General features: G+C 44.6%; 1 protein-coding gene across 1 annotated transcript; it reads left to right on the forward strand.

Annotated features, from left to right (window-relative positions):
• Nucleotides 1-4,038: 4,038 nt before the first annotated feature.
• On the forward strand, nt 4,039-13,717 carry il17ra1a (interleukin 17 receptor A1a). Its single transcript, XM_080022669.1, has 11 exons — nt 4,039-4,204; nt 5,031-5,055; nt 5,176-5,322; nt 9,710-9,831; nt 9,918-10,041; nt 10,172-10,219; nt 10,306-10,460; nt 11,223-11,297; nt 11,471-11,549; nt 11,640-11,762; nt 11,946-13,717. The coding sequence occupies exons 1-11, from the start codon at nt 4,109-4,111 to the stop codon at nt 13,367-13,369; spliced, it is 2,418 nt and encodes an 805-aa protein (XP_079878795.1). The 5' UTR covers nt 4,039-4,108; the 3' UTR covers nt 13,370-13,717.
• Nucleotides 13,718-14,458: the final 741 nt, after the last annotated feature.

Below are 14,458 nucleotides of genomic sequence, written 5' to 3' on the forward strand. Positions count from 1 at the left end.
GGGAAAAAATAATGAAATGTCAAAGGAAAGGCCCTGCCAACGTCAAGCAGTTAAGGGGAAACACACAGGTACACAAACACACACATGTGCGCAGTTTGTAACCACTAGGGATCGATGGAGTCTGCACCACGCACCACGCACCTCGCACCTCACGCGGTGTGAAAGACGTTCGTAGCCTCGACCTGCACATTCATAGCGAATTGGATGATGATGTCACAAAGCGTCTTACTCGACAAACTCATCTCGCTTCACCACCCGACCGGAAGTTTTAGAACGCTGGCGTGTTGGTGATGCGCCAACGTCTTGCTACTTCCGGTCAAATTTAGTCCGTTTTTCACCAATTCCTGCTCCGTATGTATATCGATATGTATGAAACTTAAACCACAAGATGTCTGCGATGTCCCGGTTCTAATGACACCTCAACCGTGTCCGTAGCCGTCGCGGTTGTTGTGTTCCAGACACTTTTAGCCCAGAAAGTGCCATGGAGAATAATTAACAATATATTGCGTCCAGAGAAACAAGGCTGAGCGTGAAGGCGAACCGTTGGTGCTGTATAATCACGTACAGTACACGTTGGCGGATGTCGGGCGGGTGACCGGCTCCACTTCCCCTCGGCCCCCGCTAGCCGGGTCGCAACAGTAAAGATGGCGCGAGGGGGGTTTCTGAGAGAAAGCAGCGTCTGGCCCAAATTTTGAAATAAAGATCAGTTATTGCACTGCAGCTGGCGCTATTTCACCCCTGTCATCTTCGGTTTTAAGAATTGCATTCACAGTGCAGTGTGCAGTCATCCCGTTATCTCAAAATCCATAGTGTCCCTTCAGACACTTTCTCTCCAGGTGCTGTTCTCTACAGCAGTCAGTTCTGGGGTGTTTCAAAACTTCAGCCGCACAACTGCTTTCTCTCGGGAAACCCCCCGAGCGCCACTGTTGTGCGGATCGCTTTACGTTGGTTAATCTGACTGGGCGATCGGATAGCGGCACAAAAAAAAAAAATAAAAATAAAAAAAATCCCCTCCCCGCCTACACACACACACACACACACACACACACACACAAAAGATCTGATGTGTCTTCCTTTGAACTCCACCGTCATTGACCTCCATCCGTGGTCCAACCTCGTGGGACACCTGGCCCCACTGAGGGTAGCCCTCATGAAGGGCAGCGTGGGAGCATTTTTCCACATTTGAATTTTCCGCATGGCATTCAAGAAAATGACACGGACTCACGGAGACGGTGACCACCTGGACGGGTGATCCACGGCCGTTTTCCACTTGTCTGCACAACCTGTGGGTGTTTTAATTCAGGTGTTGAAGACAGTGTGGGAGGGCGGGGGTGATTTATGGAGCCTTTGGTTTGATGTCGAAAAATGTTTGGTTACGGGTGGGATTTGAGCGACTTAGGAGGAAGGTGAGGTAACGATTATGAAATGGTTGAATCACTGCAGTTTTTCCCGGTACTGTGGCCCCCTTTACAACGGCCATTTGCTCGGAGGGCCCCGGACACATCAAATGGATTCACCTTGTACCAAATAAGCGAAAAAACGGTAATCTCCCCCGTCTTGTTTGGAGGAAGCTTAGGACACACTATCTTTATGGGTTGACCAACCTTATCGTCATCTCCACTTTCAATGTGGCTCAGTTTTGGTTTGGATTGTGATCACCAAACTCAGATCCCCCCCCACCACCTTCGCAAAAGAGATGAGAGTGCGAGGCCTTGTCCTTTAAAAACAAAAATAAGTAAAGAAAATAGATGGAGATATGATATGTCGTTTGATATGTGTCCCGGTGACCCTCGATAAGGGGGCACCGCAATAAGGTGGAGGGGGCTTGTCGCCCCACTTGGGAGATATTGCGGTAATGGTGCGTTGGCAACAGTGGCATCGTTAGGGGTGGGCGTCCGGAGCATCGGCCCCTGATCACCGACCTCTCTGACGGTACCGACCCTGGGTGTCCCCCCCCCCCCCCCCCCCCGCTACATGGTACAACCCGGCGCCCATACCTCGGTCCCCAGTTCGACGGTCAATGGGAAAAGTCGCCACGTTCGTGTCTTTGTGAAACGCTCTGCAACACGCGCGCACACCCGGAATGGAAATGATGGCGCTCCCCTGCCACCTCGAGGTTCATGCGAAGAACTACACACGAACAAAACTCCACCGACATTAACAGTCACTCATCCTCCATTCCACAGACATATACATACGTTCATACATACACGCAGTGTAATGTCTTTGCAACGCACCCGGAGATTATGCACGATAGTAACTAAACCGAACTTAATATCTAACCTACTTCCTACCTCGCCAACTAACTGAAAACAACTGCTTCCTAAAACGTAATGCGAGTTGTTTTCAGTTCTTTCCAACACCCGGCTTCTGATAAATGTCTTGCACTGAGTAATAGCCAGGAAAAGAACAAATGTCCGCGCTCGTCACGTTGACCTCAAAATGAGAGTCCCCTGTCACCACGGTGTCCTAACGCTGCGTCGCCCTGACACTCACACCTCAGTCGTTCCGACGCCGTAGCTCCCACTTCCCAGCTACATGCGCGGCTCCCCTGCCTCTGTTCGGGAGCGGTGACCTTATTAGCGCTCTCACGTTCGAGCTGTTGTCTCGGTCCGACTCACCCGAGACAGCGCCTTGGAATCCCGGCACAAACGGCCTGTTCCTGTGCGCTTTTCCACGCGGGAGGTGGGAGTTTTCCGAGTTCCGACTTTTCCGGAACGCAGCATGACGAAAATCAAAAGTAAAGCAAAAAGAATAATAATAATCATAATCATAATAATAATAATCATAATCATCATAATAATAATAACAATAATAATAATAATAATAATCATAATCATAATAATAATAATAATAATAACAATAATAATAATAATAATAATAATCATAATAATAATAATAACAATAATAATAATAATAATAATAATAATCATAATAATAATAATAACAATAATAATAATAATAATAATAATAATAATAATAATAATAATCATAATAATAATAATAATAATAACAATAACAATAATAATAATAATAATAATAAGAAGAAGAAGAAGAAGAAGAAGAAGAAGAAGAAGAAGAAGAAGAAGAAAATTAATATGGATATGGATATGAATATGGATAAATAAATAATAAATAAAACACATTTTTATTTTTCGGAAATTCCGAAATTACCCCCCCCCTCCCCCTCCCATTTTTTGTTTTGTCCGAATACATTTTCCTCCTCAAATTCCTCGATCTAATAAATAATAAATAATAAATAATAAATAATATGAAAAGGAATATGATTCTCAAAAACGATATACTCATTCTAATGCATTTCTTTCATCGTTTCGTTCTTTGTTTTTATATTTGTTTTTATTGACTTTATTTAAAACGATATATGTAGGTTGGCGTCTTGCTCTCCGCCAATGTATTTATTTTCATTTTTATTTATTTACTTTCAGTATTCTTTTTCTTTTATTTAGAAAAAAAAACAACAACCGAAGAATCTTGCTTTCCGCCTCTGCATTTATGTCATTTTTTTATTCATTCATTTTATTTTATTTTTATTTCTACATTTTTATTCACTGTCGTCTTGCTTTCCAATGTATATATCTAATTTGTATTCATTCGCTTTCATTGTTATTTAATTTGTTTAAAAAAACAAACAAAGTCTATTCTACCTCCTCTAATGTCTTTTCTTTTGTGTTCATTTATTGTCCTTTGTATTTGACGTTTTCATTCTCTCCATTAAAAAAAAACCCCGAGGAATGACGTCCTGCTGTTCTTATTTGTTTGTTCTGTACGTTGCTATTTATTTTACGATTCATTCAAACACTGTTGTAATGTTGCGGTTGTCGCCGTGCTGTGTTTATTGTGACGCGAAAGGAATATATCTGCGCTCTGTTTTATTCTAAATTAAAAGAAAAAACACACACACGCAGACATTTACATATTCGTCTACCAGGAAGTGTTTTCAGAAACGGAACGACCTGTTCCTCGAACTCGTTGCTCGGGGAACTTTGGTGTTTCTCAGTGGCTACCATTACTCTTTTGTTTCCCTCTTAGTTTGGACCGGAGCGCGCTCGGAATTAGATATAAACTGGGGGGAAAAGCTGAAGGAAAGATGCCATTTAACCCGTGTGCGTGCGCGGTGCTGCTGCTCGGGTCTATCCACCTGTCGACCAGTTCGCCAGAGACTCCTTTATGCTGCTCCCGGCAGGTAAATAGCTCGAATAAAAATACTAATATATCACTATATGTATATATATATATATATATATATATATATATATATATATATATATATATATATAAAACTCATTTTAAACCAGACTTTTCGCTTTTTGGTTGATCACACCCCGCCCCCCTCCCAAATTGGTTCAAAAGGTGGAAATAAATGGGGGAAATAAAAATAAAAGTAAAATTAAAATAGAGAAATGGAAGAAAAAAACGAAGAAATTAAGTGTAAACAATGCTACTATATATATATATATATATATACTGTATGTGTATATATATGTACTGTAAGTGTATACACTATGTATACAGAATGTGTGTATATATATATACACACAGTGTATATATACTGTATGTGTGTGTGTGTATATATATATATGTATATATATATAGATATATATATAGATATATACATAAAGTATATATACACTGTGTGTATATACATACTGTATACATATTCTGTACATACTGTATATATACACACGGATATGCGAGGGTAACCTTAAAAATACGATTTTAACTTTGGCGGTTGTATGTATACAGTGAAACTATGGATGCAGATAAATGCAGACAACCTAGTAGAAATATGTCAACTTCATGGTTAAACAATATATACACATGGTCTCTCTCCCTCTAATTCAGTTATATTTTTTTAAGAAATGTATTCAGCAGTTGTAATATTACACATCATAATGAGGTCAAGACAGTGATGAAAGAAATAAAATAACAGTACTAATAAATATACAATAACAATACACAACAGTAATAACAACGATAATGATCAAATAATCATTTCTCTCTCTCTCTAGGGTTTGAGGTGCAACGTCAGCAGAAGTGAGTGGATGAAAAAAATAAAACAAGTTTCAACTGAATTATTTCGCAATCCTGTTGGATTTCTGCATCTGATCTGATACATTAAGTGAGAAAGCAGCGGTTTTCAATTCCTTCCCCTAGGTAACTGCATGGACAGCAAGTGGTTAGAGAACAACGTTTACACCCCGAGCGCCCCAGAGGATTTGGAAGTGGGCTTGGATGTGCGGCGCAATCGACAGGGAGACATATTTCCTGTCATCCATGTTAGGTGGAAATTAAAAGACGAAGGTGGGTGCTCCTTTTTTGGAGATTCAGCTCTTTATGAGTGACTTGCTAAAATAGAAGAAAACAAAAGATAGTTCAATATTCTGTTTGATTCAGTTGATATAACAAGTCAGAGGAGTCGATTCGGCTCTTGGTCATGAATGGAACTATCCACAAAAATCATTTTATTCTTTCAAAATAATTTACTCAGGTCGAATGCGAAAGTCACTTTCGCTATGAATTGTTCCAAATGTCTTCACACTTTTTTATCCACCTAAATTTAATCTGACAGCGGGATCCAGCATGTAAGATGCTTAGATCCCACCCACCTTCGGCTATAAAAACTTCTCAGAAGAAAATATCCCCTGAGTAAGCGAGAGCGGGGACGGAAGATTACACTGGCAGACAACCCGGCAACTGACACAGGAACGCAGCAAACAACGAGTTAGATGATCAGCATACATGAGGCTGGGACAGCTGCAGCAGGACACAAGCTCCAGAGTTGCATATGAAGCTGGGCAAAGGTTATCTCCACCATAGGCCTGAAAATACATCAGGGCAGGAAAGGCTGCTGGAAGAAGACGCAGCAGCAGGGATCTTGCATCGACAAATACTTCCTTAGAAGCAGGTCAAGTCAGTCAACTGAAGTTCAGCAGCGGGACAAAAATCTAAGTCTGCAGGATACCCACAGCCCTGTCCTAGCGGAGGAAGAGCCAGGCACAGGAGAGCAACCAGAACCCAGCCCATCATGAGCAGCAGTAGAAAAAAAGATCCGGGGGCCAAAGCCATTGATCAAGTGGCCAAAGTCTAGCGAAAAGGCAATATGGGATTGGTCAACGCTGACATATGCAACATCATGGTGACGCTCAGAGGCGCCACCATGAAGGAGTTGGAGAGAATGGTGGAATTCATTTACAGCTATGAGGTGGAACAGTTTGGATCAGTAGAGAGGAAGAAAACTACACAGACGATACCCACTAAGTCCAGGAGGCAGAAGGAAATAAATTGTCTAGTCAGAGAGAAGAGGCAGCTGAAGAAACAATGGAGTAAGGACACAGAGGAGGAGAAGGAAGGCGTAAACCTGTTGTACGCAGACATCCTGAGCACTCTCACTGTCAAAGGGCTCATGAAGATGGGTTGGCGCAAGCAGGAGATACCGACATCCTGGCTGAGATTAGGAGGAATCCTGATCCCAAAATTCCACCAGATCAGACTCATACAGTAAATATTGAGGGCAAATCTTGTTTAGCGTGGTGGCTCCCAGGCTGTTGGAATACCTGCAAAGAAACAATGTGATTGACACATCAATCCAGAAAGCAGGGATCTCATATGTGGTCACCAACACGCTACCACCATCACGCATCAGTTCCAAGTCACCAAGAAGGAGGGACCACCTTCACGTGCTGTTCCTGGACCTCGCCAATGCCTTTCCAGAGCTCCTGGAAAGACCTGTTGGAAATTGAGACACTTAGAGCGAGCTTCAGCATCAAGGCTGCCTATGATGTCTTGCCATCTTCCAAGAATCTCAGCCAGTGGTACTGAGAAGATCCCACATGCTCCTTCTGCCTGACTCTAGCAACACTAAAACACATCCTGGTGGACTGCAAGACGAGCCTCACTCAAGGCCGATACACCTGGCGGCACAACCAGATGTTACGGTGTCTTGCAGAGATGCAAGGTCGGTGAATGGGCATCAATGCCCCGGCAACAGCATTTGTAAGTGAGGGTCAATCAGACTCACCACATCAAGACCAGACACCGGGCAGCTAGGTAGGGCACATGATTGGAAGATGGTGGCAGAGTTGGGCCAGAGGCTCTGCTTCCCAGCTGAGATTGCGTCAACCAACCTCAGATCAGACCTTGTGCTATGGTCGGCCTCACTCCATCTCGATTACATCATCGAGCTTACAGTGCTCTAGGAGTATGCAGTGGAGGCCTACAAGTGCATGAAGCTGAGGTAAGCTGAGTTGGCAGCCGCTGCGCAACAACGTACTCTGGGTACTCCAGGAGATGGGAGTGCGAGGGAAGGCCCACCAGCAAGCAGTCTCCGAACTGCTGAAAAGTGTAGCCAGTGGCTCTGGATGAAGAGAAAGGGCTCTAGTAGTAGCAGATGGGGTTCTTCCGATGTCTGTTAGCTACTTAGGGACCAAGCTCCCTCTCTATCTCTACCAGGCGGTAAGAGGGGAGAGGGGCCTGATGTGCATGCGTCGCTTGTGACTTGGCGTTCTTGTGTCTTTGTTCGCGAGTTGAGTCTCATGGTATGTTTAGATGCTTTTCGGAAGGTCGAAATGTCACACTTGATATCGTCACTCTAGTGCGACTAGCGACAGGGTCGTGTGCACTCATGGGCTCATTGATGCGTGTGGGGAGCTAAGTCTAGCCCCTCTGGTCCACAGAAGAGCTACTGTAGCACAAATGGCTGAAATAGTTTATGTTGGCTATGATGGAAAGGTGTCAGAACACGCAGTGAATCTCAGCTTGCTACGTATGGGGCTGCGGAGCCACAGACTGGTCAGAGTGCCCATGCTGACCCCTGTCCACCGCTGAAAATGCCTAGAATGGCAATGTGAGCGTCACAACGGGATCATGGAGCATTGGAAAAAAAGTGGCCTGGTCTGATGATTCATGTTTGCTAACCCTGGCCATGTCGATGGCCAGGGTTAGGTTCCGATCCGATCAAGCATCTGTGGGATGTGCTGGAACAAGCCCCCGATCAATGGGGGACCCACCTCGCAACTTATGCCATGGGAACACTACAAGACAAGTCATCAGATTGCTGTACTGTTCACATTACACAACTTTCTGTCTTGTGATTGGGAGTCTTGCAGTCAGATGACAGGGGGTCACACATTACAAGATCTTTCACGAGGATGAATCCCCGACAAGCGTGTTGGGGAAACGACGCTTTGTCACGAAAACCCACGCTAGAATTGACACCGGAAATGATGTGATACCATGCGCAGGACAGGATTATTATTGTTTTTATTATATTCTTGATCACAGTAAAAAAATGAAAGCAGAATTTATATAAGAAATAAATTAAAAACCTATGGAAGAAAAGTAAAATAGTTGTGTGGTTCCGGTAGCTGCTCCGGAACAGGGCAACAGACCTGTTGCCTTAACGTCACACATCATGAAAGTCCGCTAGTAAACAAATATCAACATTTACATTTACATTTAGTCATTTGGCAGACGCTTTTATCCAAAGCGACTTACAAGGGAGAATAACATTCAGCTACATTGCGACAGAGATTAGTGTAACAACAACATTGGTGTAACAATAAATACTGCAAGGTGGTGCAAAGTAATTGTAGATGTTATCAAGTGTATTGAGAGCAGATGCGCGGATGCAGACTTCTTTACAAATCCACTGTAACTCGCTTAATTCCGAACCGATTTTCATGAAATTTGGTTTGTTATAGACGTGAGGAATTGAACATGATCCTGGCTTTGGTATTGGAAATAAAATTAAATTCATTCAAATTCCAGCGAATCTAATCATATTTTTTCATTCACTACCATGTTTAAAGGACGGAGGTATCATGGGTGCCTCATATTACACTTTAATTTAACAATCGGAAAAAAAAAAAAGATTTTTTTTTTTTTTTTTTGTGAAACTCTTGTGAAATCTTTTTTGTTGTACGTTGTCTCATCTCACCACACCACAATGCAGTGAAAAAATACATAATTCCTACTTTTTGCCTTTTTAGGGTATTTTTACTTCTTCGTTACAGGGATATCGTGATCTATCGCAGATAAATTGTCTTGCAATGTATCCACTATCGCAGAATCGCTGTATCGTGATACCATTGTTACCATGGGCAAAGTATCGTGATATTCTAGTATTGTGAGTTACTCTGTGATTCCCACCCCTAATATATATGAGTTAAGCATAATATCATGGTAGCCTCTTACCTACAAATGTATCATATAAATGAGGTAGAGGCTTATAGATAGATAAATAGATACTTAATGAAAAGTTTCTTGCTGTCTAAGGACAGTTTTCATTTCTCCGTCTTAAGGCATCTTTTCCCCGGTTTGAGTTGAGAGGTTGGCAAGGTTGGCCCCGTTGTAATTCCCAGCTGGTGTGTCGTCCACGGTTCATGTGCAAACTTTCGGATTGGAATGTGGCATTTACCGTAATTCCGACACCACTTGAACGCACCATCAGTTACAGAGTCGCGAACGAACAACTCAACTTTAGTGGGAGTGACTCGCGACTCCCGAGTCTTTTCAAGTCAAGTTTATTTTCACACAAACAAAAACATAATATGATATCACAACTATTAGGAAACCGATCGATGGGAATACAAAAAAGTAAACTGATAAAAATCAAATTAAATACAGTGCAGGTTTTTTCCTTAACTTCTCTCATCCTTCCCCTTAAACTTCCCTTATTTTTCCCCTTTAGGAAGCATCAGCCACCTGAAAGCCACCGAGATGCACATCCACGTGCAGTCCACCAATGAGAATCTCTGCGTTCGATATACTTTCTTCAACCAATTGCCCATGAAAAATCCATCAGGGGAAAAGGTGCGAAGTTACCCTTTTGAAAAAGTCTCCTTCGCCCGTTTACCCTTATTGCCGAAATGTTGATTTTTTTTGTTGTTTTTTTTCAGTGGTCTTTCTTCGTGGACGAGGTGGTCGAGCCCGGCAAAACGTACCTGGTCTCCGTCTTGAACCTCCCGAAACCGGAGCTGAACCACACCAGCTACGATGTCGTAACAAAAATTCTCGTTCCGGGTATGAGAAAATCCAAATCAAACACAAGATTACCTGATTACCTGCCCCTTTGGGAACTTTTATGTTGTTGTAGCTGCTGTTGTTTTTTTGTCAAGTGTCACTGCAAGGCCTTGTGATTTCTATCGCTCAGATTGTGAAGATCCTGGAATAAAGTCGACCAAGTTCTGCGCAGAGAGGGGTGAGTCATCGGCAAGGCCGACGCATTGTGGGCAGCTCTGCATGGAGGGGCCGGGGTTATAACGTGGCCCTCTATCGTGGGTGCAGGAAGTCTCTGGCATCCCAATGTGACCCTGGAGGAACGGCCGGGCGGCTCCACTTCCAGGCTGAGTCTGATTTTCAGCACCCACCAACTCGCAGAGCGCTACAGAGTTCTCCTTAAGTGTTTGCACAACAACCAGCTGCATAAGAATGTCTACAAGGTGAGGGGGAGGGGGGCGGTCCACGTCCGCCATGTTGGAAATCACACAGGAAACAAATGACATCCTCTAGGTGTAACGTGACCTGTAACGTAATCTGGGGAACCTCCGGGAGCAACGCTGCTAAAAATGTTTTTTTAGTTTTTTTTATAACTGCACTGCAGTTGTTTTGCCCCAGTTTTATTTTACCACACAGGAAACTGTGCGGGAAACTGACGCATCATAAGGTCCCTTTTTGGAACGCCTTTTTATATTTGAATGCGCAGTTAGAATTCTCTTCTCTCTTTTCGAAAGTTCTAAACAAGGGCAATTCCTGTAAAACACTACGGGGCGGTTTGGCAGACAGGGTGTGATCTAAATCAGGGCTAAAATAGTCATTCTTAAATGAGTCCAGTTGATGAAAAATGCCTTTCTGTTGCTTAAGTTGAGATGAATTAGTTCTTGACTAACCTTAATAATCTCAAATCCAGTAATCTAACTTCTATTAAATGAAGAGACGTCGCCAGGTTTTAGGCTTAATCTGGGCTAAATTTGCCTCGAAAGGGAAAGGTTTAGTTAAATCCTAGATTAAATACAACAATAGTCCAGCACTTCTTAATATTTGACATGTTAATGAAACGGTAACAACGTTAAATCCAGTCGAGCGCGAGGCTTGGTTTCAACATTTTTACTTTCAAAGTTGTGAATGTAATAAAGAAATTGCTTTTATGTGCTCCTGTTTGATGCCCTTTAAGTACAAAATGATGGTTTTTTTTCTTCTTTTAGAACAATCTGACATCGCTGAACGTGACCTTTGACCTTGAAGATTGGCCAAAGAGCTGCTGCACTTTTTACGTCGAGGTAAAAATATATGTACTGTACGTAAAGACAGAATGACTCAAGTGTCACTTGGCGTTGAGGTTTGCCGAGACATTTAACGCCCGTCTTCGAATCTGAAAGTAAAGTGACCCCACTGGCTTCTCCGCGTTGAGTTTCTAAACAGTGTCAAAATCACCTTCCTTGCTGCATCGCAGATCCAACCGTTCTTCCCAAAATGTGAAAACGACTGCACCCGGCGACGGGAGACCGTACACCTGTGTACTCCGGTGATGGGTAACCATGATCAAACCCTATCAGGCCTGCGTTTACACGCTTAAACTGCCAGCAATACCACTGTTCATCAACCTTTGCTCTGATTTACAGTGATTCCAATACACCCAGAGAGTGGCCCTGCCAACTTACATGCAATAATTGCCTCCATCGGGCTGGTCTTACTCTGTGCAGTGATGGGATGTATTTTATATGCCCATTGTAAGCCTAAAAATGGTGAGTAGAATAGAAAGCTTTTTTTAAACCTATTAAAATTCAGATTTTATGACGCTAATTTTGATATTTTTTAAATATGCCTTTAACCCGGTTTCAATACAGTGAAACACGGTATAAATTGCTCTTGTACTCCAAAATAGCTTGTACGCTTGTAATACTTTCCTTTGCACTTCGGCACGATAGGCCAAACCGTCGCCCCTGTCCAGGACGTAGAGAAGAAACTGCCGTGGGATCCGTCTGCGCAGCCTCCCAAGCTGCTGGTCATCTACTCCCAGGACCATCGGCTTTACAGGGATGTGGTTCTGAAGCTCTGCGCTTTCCTTCGGTCAAAGTGCGGCATGGAGGTGCTGGTGGACCTGCTGGACAACACCATGGTGGGCACCGTGGGCCCCGTGCGCTGGCTGGAATGGCAGAAGCGGCAGCTGAAGAACCCTCGGGACAAGATCCTGGTGCTGTGCTCCCGTGGCGTGCAGGCCAAGTGGCGGGCCATGTGCGGCCAAGGGAGCGTGATGCTCCGGGAGGACGTGCTCTCCCCCACCGATGACATGCTGATCCCCTTCCTCAACCTGTTCCTGTCCGACATACACCAGCCCGCCCCCCTGAGCAGGTACATCGTGGCCTACTTCGAGGACATAAGCGGCGAGTGGGACGTGCCTTCCGTCTTCAACATCGCCGCCAAGTACCGGCTGATGAAGCATTTCGAGGAGCTGTACTTCCGCGTCCTGAGGATGGAGAAGTATGAACCTGGGCGGGTGAACCACATCAAGGGCATCGGCGGGGAGGAGTACTTCGAATGCGACTCCGGCAAAGCCCTGAGAGACGCCATCGAGACCTTCAAGGCCTACCAGTTGGAGAATCCCGCTTGGTTTGAGACGGAGTGCGTGGAGAGCGAGGAGGTGGTGGTGGAGAGATGCAACGCGCTCAACGTGCAGCCGGATGTCCCTTCGGTCCTGGAGTGTATTCCTCTAATCAATCAAGGGCCTCCTGCCTGCGCTCAGGAGGTGGAGATCCATCAGAATGACGACTCGGTTTATGTCGTCACCCCTGAACTGAGCGCGCAATGCCGCGAGACCTCCGTGATGGAGCTCAAACCCAGGGTCAATGCTCCGTTCCAGGGTTTTTACCGGTTGAACTCGCTGGCCGTCTCCAAAACCGCCCCCCGGGCCGAACCCATCTTTGCGGCCGAGCCTGATCTCCGAGAGTCACCCTCTCTGATGCCGGTGTGGCAGAACTGGCCCTGCCCTCTGGGAGAGGCGGTAGATCACCATCCCGCAGAGGACAGGGAGAGCCCGTCATCGTCCATCGGGGCCGATCCTCAGAGACTGGTGGCCCCGTGGAGGAGCGCCGGCTCTGACCTCCACCTCCCTCCTCCAGATCCCGGGTATTCCCTGGGTGAGCCCATCGAGATGGACGAGGAGGAGCTCCTGACCCCCAACGGGAAGGCCCCCAGCAGCGGATCGGACCAAGGCTACATCTCCAAGGTGTCGTCGGAAAGCAGGGGCCCGGCCCCGGGTTCACAGTTGGACCCCCTGCTGGCGCTGGCGAGGCTGCAGGAGGAGCTGTTTCAGACCAGTCAGGTCTCCATGGAGATGCATGAAGCATCATAGGAGAAAATGATCACCACGCCGTTTTACCAGTGCTTTCCGCAAATTTATTCCTGTTTTTGTTTTTAACCACGTAATACTCTGTTGTACAATCTACATTACATCAATTTGATTATATCAATATAGATATACAACACATATTGTACAGGTAGAATTTAGCTTTCTGTAAACAATAGCCTTTTTTAAAACCCTTTCTTAACCCTGTAAAATGATTTAGGAGCGAGCGAGCGATCATCCTGTAACGAACAGGGAGGCAGCAGAACAACTCTGTGTGAGTCCGCGTGGCCTCATTCAGTCCTCGTGAGGTCGAATGTCCTCAAAAGACATTGTGTGTTATTGGAGGAGAAATGACTTTCCTCGGCAACTTGATTATTTCGATCAAAAATGTACTGTAATGCTCACACCTATTGTAATGCCACGCTCAATCACCCTATTTATGATAGGCATGTCCGGTCAATGTTATGTTAAATTAAAAAAGAAAAAAAAAAACCTGTCACGGATCCCATTGAAAGCCATAGTTACATGCTGCCAGCACTTGTTTCTACTAGAATGAAGGCATAATATTAAGTATAAAACCATTTTTTTTTGTTTGTTTACAAATACTTTGGCATGATATGATAAGCAATAGACATATGCAAAAGCACTATCTCAGTGCAATCGGTCTTTGTAGGTCAGGGGAGCAGCACCATTTATCCCTTTTCAAACATGAACATTAACAAGCTACCTCTTCACGTCGCAGCTGTAGTTTGAACCCCACGACCTTTCACCAACGCTTCGCCGAGAGCCTCCGCCGGAAGGTCAGAGGTCAGCTCACCATGCTCTGAGGTCACATCATTAGGGTCCCTGCCCCCTCCCCCCCAACTCTCAGCACCAACCAGAGATGGACAATTCGAGGTCCAGAAAGTAAAAGTCCTGTGTTTTTGCTCCAGCCATTTCATTCGGCAGTTGAACCTCTGGGTTGTTGCTCAGTCGAGAAGCCCTACAGCTTCCATCACATCCCGGGAATGGAATTTTTACTTTCTGAATCCGGATTTGCCACCTCTAGCACCGACCACCATTATTTGGGGCGATTTTATTTCACGGCCGTATTTA

The sequence above is a fragment of the Zeus faber genome (genome assembly GCF_960531495.2).
Source record: "Zeus faber genome assembly, chromosome: 21".
In the NCBI taxonomy this organism is placed as follows: Eukaryota; Metazoa; Chordata; class Actinopteri; order Zeiformes; family Zeidae; genus Zeus; species Zeus faber.

Bases quoted from the DNA above. Each gene is read 5' to 3' on its own strand.
- il17ra1a (XM_080022669.1), top strand. From the start codon at position 4,109: ATGCCATTTAACCCGTGTGCGTGCGCGGTGCTGCTGCTCGGGTCTATC. The intron at 5,323-9,709 runs GTGGGTGCTCCT...TTTCCCCTTTAG, and splicing joins GTGGAAATTAAAAGACGAAG to GAAGCATCAGCCACCTGAAA. The intron at 10,042-10,171 runs GTATGAGAAAAT...TCTATCGCTCAG, and splicing joins AACAAAAATTCTCGTTCCGG to ATTGTGAAGATCCTGGAATA.